Raw genomic sequence first — 8,775 nt, 5'->3', positions numbered from 1 at the left:
CCCAGTGTTTCTCATGATGTACTCTGCATATAAGTTAAATAAGCAGGGTGACAACATACAGCCTTGACATACTCCTTTTCCTATTTGGAACCAGTTGTTGTTCCATGTCCAGTTCTAACTGTTGCTTCCTGACCTGCATACATCAATAAGATTGGCAAATGACAGATTAAGCGTCTTAAATAATACAAGGCTGTATACTGTCACTCTGCTTATTTAATGAATATGCAGAGTACATCATGAGCAATGCTGGGCTGGATGAAGCACAAGCTGGAATCAATACTGCCAGGAGAAATATCAATAACCTCAGATATACAGATGACACCACACTATGGCAGAAAGCAAAGGAGAACTAAAGAGCCTCTTGACGAAAGTGAAAGAGGAGAGTGAAAAAGTTGGCAACTCAACATTCAAAAAACTAAGATCATGGCATCCGGTCCCATCACTTCATGGGAAATAGATGGGGAAACGATGGAAATAGTGACAGACTTTATTTTTTTGGACTCCAAAATCACTGCAGATGATGACTGCAGCCATGAAATTAAAAGACATTTGCTCCTTGGAAGAAAAGTTATGACCAACCTAGACAGCATATTAAAGAGCAGAGACATTACTTTGCCAACAAAGGTCCATCTAGTTAAAGCTGTGATTTTTCCAGTCATGTATGGATGTGAGAATTGGACTACAAAACAAGCTGAGCACCAAAGAACTGATGCTTTTGAACTGTGGTGTTGGAGAAGACTCTTCAGAGTCCCTTGGACTGAAAGGAGATCCAACCAGTCCATCCTAAAGGGAAACAGTACTGAATATTCACTGAAAGCTCCAACTCCAATATTTTGGCCATCTGATGAGAAGAAGTGACTCATTTGAAAAGACTCTGATGCCTGGAAAGACTGAAGGCGGGAGAACAGGATGACAGAGGATAAGATGGTGGGATGGCATCACCGACTCAATGGACGTAAGTTTGAATAAGCTCCGGGATTTGATGATGGACAGGGAGGCCTGGCATGCTGCAGTCCATGGGGTCGCAAAGAGCCGGACACGACTGAGTGACTGAGCTGAACTGAAGTAATACCAACACTGATAGCACCGATGTTAGTTGCAGGCTTGCAATGGCAGGCACTCTTCAAAGTGCTACATGTATCAGTTTAAGCATAAGGTATTACTCTCACTTTACAAAAGGAAAAATGAAGATATAGAGATTAAGTGACTTACTAAAATAAAAGTAAGTAACAGAAACAAGATCTAAACCCTGGCAGCCAAACTCCCAAAGACAATACTGTTATCCTTGGTATAGACCATGGGACTAATGACTGACTACAAGTAGGACTCAAATAGTTCCATTAAAACAAGTCATACTATGTCACTCTTCTGATTAAACCCTGCCACATCTTCCCACTTAACTGAAAACACAAGCCAAAGTCTTTACAATGATTGATTTATCTCCCTCCCCTTATTACCTATCTGATCCCTTTCAAATTATATTCTACTCCAGCCACCCTCGCTTCCCCAAGGCTCCACACCAGGCACATTCCTACTTTATGTTCTTTGCTCCAGCTGTCCCATCTGCTTGGAATGCTCACACCCAGATATCACAAGGCTAATTATCTCATCTTTTCCAAGTGTTTGCTGGAGTTTTACCTTCTCATCATTGCCTGCCTTAAACATGCTATTTAAAACTGCAAGCCCCTTCCCACACCTTAGTACTCCCATTCCTTATTATTATTCCACTGTTACTTTAACCATAGCACTTACTGCTTTCTAACTTAGTACATAATTGATTTGTCTACTGCTCATTGGCCAGAATTGTGAGCTCCAAAAGGCTAAGGCTCTTTTTGGCTCACTGATACATCACGAGTCTGTGCAACAATGGGTACCTGGTACATGCTCAATAAGTATTTGTTGAATGAATGAATATGGAAGATTCCTGATTCCACTAGAAAAATAAATTCATGCTGATCCAGGCATACGTTCTTGCCCAATTCAATTCAAGACTGAAGGTACACAAAGATTGGGTTATGACTGAATTGTGGGTATTGAGTAAAATAAATTCATTTTAACTCAACTGACTTTCCCATGTCAAACCATTTTGACCGTATTTGCCAATAATTTTTATCAGTCTGTCAGACATTTAAGTTTTACATGACAAAACCAGTCTTTTCTAATATAGTCCTATCAATTTGTATGACTATGTATTTCCAAAGAATGAGATTTTTATAAACTATGACCAAGTCTTTTTAATTGAGATTAATTTTTCCTAACAGATTTATATCTTAATTTTCTAGATAATATCAGTATTATTGTGGTCTATAATCCTATGCTCCATTCCAAGGAAAATCTTTATAGCTAATATCTACCTACAATTACCATTTTATTCTGGAAAAAACAAAGCAAGCTAAAGTCATATGAGAAAGTCTTACAAATTAATGGAGTGTGAAATCTATCTGACCTTGCTTTAACTAATCACGTCACAGGCTACCTGTCTATTAGTCATAAAAATTCAACCTGAAACATGAATGAGTCACGAGAAGAAACTGATTTCCTGGCAGTCAATCTAGAAGTAGCTGGGATCACAAAAGGGAACCCCCCCCCAAAAAACCCAGCTCTAACTAGAGGTGTCTAAACTAGGTAAACAAGTGCTGGCTTTGTCCTCCTTTGTCCTTTGTCATAAAAGAAAAAGGGAAAAATGCAGCTTTCCGTATCGTCATTAAATTTCTTCTTTAAAGCATTTCATCTCATTCTGATTTTCTGAGAAAAGTTAAAAGTTTATGCCACACCTTTTGGTTAATTAGGGATTGAACACAGGTCTCCTGCACTGTAGGAGAATTCTTTACCATCTGAGCCACACTTACTAGTCATGTTGGGTAAGTTAACCTTTCTGAGTCTCAGTTACCTCATCTATTAAAGCAGATACAGTACTGTACTTTCCTACTTCATTTTTCTGGAAAAGTTGAAAGAAATGATATATGTAAAAACGTAATGCAATGCCCAGAAAATAGTATTTAATCAATACTGCACTTATTTTACAATGAAGACTCCTTTGATGTAAGGTTTTCACAAACAACTACTACAAAGTCATGACTCTAAAGTCCTGTACTTTTATACCACCACAAAAAGTCTAAGTAGAGGATAGGGGAAGACTTTGACTTGAAGGTTCTAGTTAGCAGTAAACCCAGTAAGGTCAAAATATACCTATCTTGACCACATTAATATTAGGGCTTCCCAGGTGGGTCAGTGGTGAAGCATCTGCCTTTCAATGCAGGAAATGTAGGAGATGTGCGTTTGAGCTCCACATCAGGGAGATCTCCTGGAGGAAATAGCAACCCACTCCAGTATTCTTGTCTGGAGAATCCCATGGGCAGAGGAGCCTGGTAGGCTACAGTCCATGGGATTGCAAAGAGTTGGACATGACTGAACAACTGAGCATGCAGCACATACAATGTAAGTAAAAAGATACAGAAAAATGGAGTGGGCAGTACTACTCTACTGGTCAGACTATACCTAGAGGATTGACTTAATTAAAATATTGACAAACTGAAACATTAAAAGAGAAATAATTTGAAGAGTCTTCAAGTAATGTCTCATGAGGAATAGTTAATGAACAGAAAATATTTACTCTGCATATTTACCTACTTATGATGAAGACTCAGAAAGGCCCCATACCTATCTTTAAAGCACACAAAGGGCCATCAAGTAGAAGGAGGGGTAAACTTGTTCCAGATGGTCCCAGAAGTTAAAATCAGAATCGGCAAGTATCACTCCGTAAAGTGATCTCTACCCAGACTTAGAACTTTCTAACAGTATCATCTCACTAAAATTAAATACACTTGGGAGACAGCGAACCTATATAAAAGGTATTTAAATAATGGCACTTTAAGTTATACAAGGGATTCAGTTTAAAAGAGAACACTGAGGGAATTTCCCTGGCCCAGTGATCAGGACTCTGCACTTTCAATGCCAAGGGTGAGGGTTTAAAAAAAAAAAGACTCCTTTGACTTTCACTCACCCAGGACATTCATTTCCCAAAACAAAGTGAGTCATGTCCTCAAAACTTAATTATTTTCTTTCTGTGACTGGTACAGTTGAATATATATTTTAAATTTCCTAACAGCAAACCTCTTTCTGAATAATTCACTATACTGTCACTGAACAACTGTCCTACCTTAAAAGGTATCTGTAATATCTAACCCAGATTAGGTGAATCAGAATTACTGCATTTAGCAAGAAAAAACATAAATAAAATAATACTTTTTCTAAAGTTCAGAGAAACTTCAGACAAGATAATACTTGCTTTTTTTCCAATTGAAAGCAAAAGAGAATATGTTTGAGGAGAATAAGCTGGCTTATGTGAATAACTGTCTTAAATTTCAGGAGAGAACTGAAAGACACAACAGATTATCCCCTATACGGTCCTGAGGGAGGCATGTACTAAATAAAAGATACATGCCCTAAACTCATTGATATGATTGGGGTGACCTTTACATCACAGAACATAAATTATTGTAGGTCAACCACCACTCATCTGAAATCTTTGAACCAGATGCAATTCAGAACTCAAGTTTTTTTTTTAAATGAAGGGTAATACAGAGAATATATAGTTTGTTACAAAACACTTTCAGTGGAGCCTGAGGTATCACCCTGCAGTCAAGCACACTGATACAATCACAGTAAAGCACAGGAATGCTCACAGGAAGTGGGACAAACAAGGAATAAAAACTGGGCTTTCCCTGGTGGCTCAGTGGTAAAGCATCTGCCTGCTAATGCAGGAGATGTGGGTTTGATCCCTGGGTCAGGAAGATCCCCTGGAGAAGGAAATGGCAACCCACTCCAGTATTCTTCCCTGCTAAATCCCAAGGATAGAGAAGCCTGGTGGGCTACATTTCATGGGTCACAAGGAGTCAGATGTGTCTTAGCAACTGAACAACAATAATAAAAAGTATCTTGTCAGTTGAGGTGAAGGTATGTTGTAACATTTCAAAAAAACCATTTGAGGCTTTGGAATCATATAGAAATGATTGTGAATTTGTGTTCTAGCCTCATTTCAATATTCAGCACAAGTAAAATCAGTAAGTGCTGATCTTCATACACACTTGTTTAATAACCTCAGTCTGGCCCCAAATCCTTCTTTCCTCATTTGTTATCCCTCCTCAAAATTCTCCTTGGCTACCAATATTCAGTGGACTGCTAACATGGCAAAAATATCAAAATCTTTTTGGACACCAACTACTTAAAAAAAGCACTGATATGATTAAAGATGCTAATTCCACTTGTGAGATGTGTTTATACGTAAGACAATAACTAAGGCAAAATCATGTTATGTCTACATAGTTTAGCAAAGTTTTTGCAGATGTCCACTTAAATTCAACAGTCTTTAAAAACCTTGGAAACCATTAAGACTATCCTGAATTGTAACTCTTAAAAAGATATTACATAAACTTGACATAAATGGAAACTAAGAACTGGCCATATCTCTTGCTCTGTATCAGACTAGACCCAGAAAAACAGATTCTTTTTTTGAGACACTGTCAAATAATGGAGAGAACAGAGTCTTCTAAGTCAGAAGATGGGGTTCTGAGTGATGTCTCGTTATCTACTAGTTGTGAGGCCATGGCAAGTTATTTGACTTCTGTAAGATGTGGATTCCTTGTCCATAAAGTAGAGACAATAAAACTACCTTGAAGAATCACAGTGAGGATTAGAAATAATAAACACAGAATACAAAGAAGAGTAACTGGTATACAGGATAAAAGTTATTATTTTTATTAACAAAAACTGGGGGAGAGGGGGAGAGGGAAAGGAGGAAGTTCTCCAGGCCTGAGAAACATGTAAGAGGAAATAATCATTCATATTACTTTTACTAAGTTTCTAGGACAGAGCTGGAAAGGTGGTAACAAAACTCAAGTATTTATTTAAAATAGAAGTATTTCAAATAATTTATTTGAATAATTTATTTATAATAGTTATAAAAATGAAAATGCTTTAAATTAAAATGTTTTGATAATTTATACATTCACATGTATACTCTTGTGAGTATACTCATACTTTATACTCTTTATAGTATATACTCTTTAAAGTATATACTTTATACTCTTCTAAGAGTATAAGATAAGAGATGCATACAAAATCTTCATATATACTTCTGAAACAAAAATACAGTGATTTTCCTTGTATTTTCAACTGCAGAATACTTTATAATTTTTAAAAAAGAAATCTTTGATTCTTACTATACCTTTACAGTTTGCATAGCTAAGTAAAATGAAGAAAGAGAAGGTAGGGGAAAATACTCAATTTTCTGCCACAGTTAAGAAAAAATACTTACTCAATTTTCTGCTGCAGCTGTTCAGAAAGCTTTTTATTTTCTTCCTGTAGAGTGTTCTTTTCATTCACTTAAATATAATGTGAAAAGAAAGCATAAATTATAGCTATATTAGGATGCATGTCAGGCTCTTTCAATAATTTCAACAGTCATGGAGAAATTAGGATTTCAAATTCTATGTCGTATGTTAGGGTTAATGCTACTATTCAAAACTAATTTGTTACTAGGTAGTGATTACTACACCTCACACTGTGCCAGTTGCACATAAATGATTAACTGATAATTTTATGTAATGCTTGTGGGCAAAAAAGAAAGAGGACCTCATGTCCTGGGCAGTAGAGTTTAATTATTCATACTGAGGACAAGAAAGCATTCCACCCGGTTACTCAGTCCTACTAATTTAAAATACCATTTTAGTGAGTCATTTATCTCAAAATAAATCTAATCATAAAATATAACAGTGAATATCAGTATAATTTTTTATAACAGAAGCACACTTAAGTAGATTTTCTTCCTTAGTCATACTGTATGTTGCATGAATAATTATGGTATCAATAACTTAATATACCACTGAAGTAGCATCTCCTTGTTTGACTCTACCTTGACTAAATTTTCCTATCCATCCTTATTTATAAAGCAAAAACTCAGTTTGGAGCTATAATTTCTATGGCTGCCAGAACAAAATTTTTATTAATCCTTGATATTATGTCACTGGTTAAGCATGTGTTTTACTTGGAGGAATATATCAAAGAGATCAAGTCAGAATAAGTACAATTAACCTCTAATAAAGAAAGTTAATCACACTCCAAAAATCTGTTAATAATTTAGTGGTTTAAAAATCTCAACATATTTTCTTACATTGAGTAAATAAAAATTTGTTGACTATATACAATATGTGAGGCCTACTAAACTGCCTCCTTTGGAGGATCGGGGAAAAAACTCTACAAAAACCTTAAGCTATGACAGTGACCTAAAGGAAAGTATAGTCTAATAAGACACAAGATATTATATAAACTTTTTTTTTAAACTGCTGAAAGTAACAAAGGTGTTAAGAGAAGCACAGATAAAATACTAAATGAAATTCCAAGGAAAAAAAGGTTTACTTTGGCCTGTTAAGAAAATCAGGAAAGGATCCGAGAGGACACCTGAGCCAGACACAGAAAGAGACATCCAAGAGACTCCCACAGCACTGCCACAATCAACAACAAAAACAAACTGTGAGTGAAATCCAAGCAGAGTCAGCAAGCAGTTGTTGGTATCAGCATTGATGGAGGAACTGAACTTGAAATTTCCAGTTCAAGCCTGAACTTCTGGAATGGAGCCAGAGTGATCCTAATTCAATGACCACTAGAGTCAGTAGAAAATGACTCATATATAGATTCCCAAGTATTTCAGATAACAGCATTACTTTACATAATAATAAAATGTTTAAAGATTTAAAAGACAGAGGGCCTCGAACTAACATGATAGAAGCGATTACCAAAAGAGAGCAGGCAGACAAGACTGAGGTAATCAGTATCGATATAATAATTAACATAACTGACACACTAAATACATAAAATTCCAAGTGTCTATTATGCTCAAAACAGAGAAAGCCCCACTCACCTCCAAAGCAAAACAAAACATATGCAACACACAACACCTCATTTGTCACCATTGTAGGTAACTAATATATAAGATCGAATTCTGAAAACTGGAAATTAAAGGGAAAATATTAACATGTATCATACCTTTCTAGTAGGAACTACATCCTACAGTAACCAGTAGCCCTAACTGATGAGGGAGAATTCTTGTTTACAGAAAAATGTCAGCTGATGAATGTAAGAAGAATAACAGAAATGGAAAATTATCATTTTGTAATCTGTAATTAAATAATTGATTCAGGCCAAAATCACCAATGGATACTAAAATTATTAAAGATTGAGGGAGAACTGTATTTTTGTAAGATTTCAAAATATCACACATCCATCCTTTCAACTCAGACTACTTGGTACCAGGGGAAGATTCAACTGTATAATGGAGAAATCTAACAATCAACCCCCAAAGAGTGGAAGAACCTGACAATACCTATATCCTGATAGGATGCAATATAAAGTAGACAATTTTACCCATGAAGTACGGTTGTCAAAAAGGTTTAATCTGGACCTATCAAACTTTCAGATCCAATTTCTATTTTATAGGAAATAAACAAGGTAAAGAAAATGATGAGGATTATTCAGAGGGTGGCATAATTTTAGAAAACAGTCCTACTTCTTCAAGAATTCAATGTCATAAATGAAAATGTAATACTTTTCTACTCACTGATAACCTTATATTCCTAAATAAATGCATGCATACAAGTATTCATACATACCACAAAATCTATGGGTCTAAACCTGGCTCTTGAGAAACCTGTATACAGGTCAGGAAGCAACAGTTCGAACTGGACATGGAACAACAGACTGGTTCCAAATAGGAAAAGG

At 35.9% G+C, this 8,775-nt stretch overlaps 1 protein-coding gene across 1 annotated transcript in view; it reads right to left on the bottom strand.

Moving 5' to 3' along the window:
- Positions 1 to 8,775, bottom strand: part of RBBP8 (retinoblastoma binding protein 8) — a 65,305-nt gene that overhangs the window by 29,088 nt on the left and 27,442 nt on the right. Inside the window, 1 exon segment of the mRNA XM_010828916.1 lies at positions 6,317 to 6,383. Within this exon segment, the coding sequence (XP_010827218.1) occupies positions 6,317 to 6,383 (67 nt within the window).

This window comes from Bison bison, unplaced genomic scaffold (genome assembly GCF_000754665.1).
Source record: "Bison bison bison isolate TAMUID 2011002044 unplaced genomic scaffold, Bison_UMD1.0 scf7180017864498, whole genome shotgun sequence".
NCBI lineage: Eukaryota > Metazoa > Chordata > Mammalia > Artiodactyla > Bovidae > Bison > Bison bison.
This window is presented reverse-complemented; position numbering and strand designations above follow the sequence as displayed.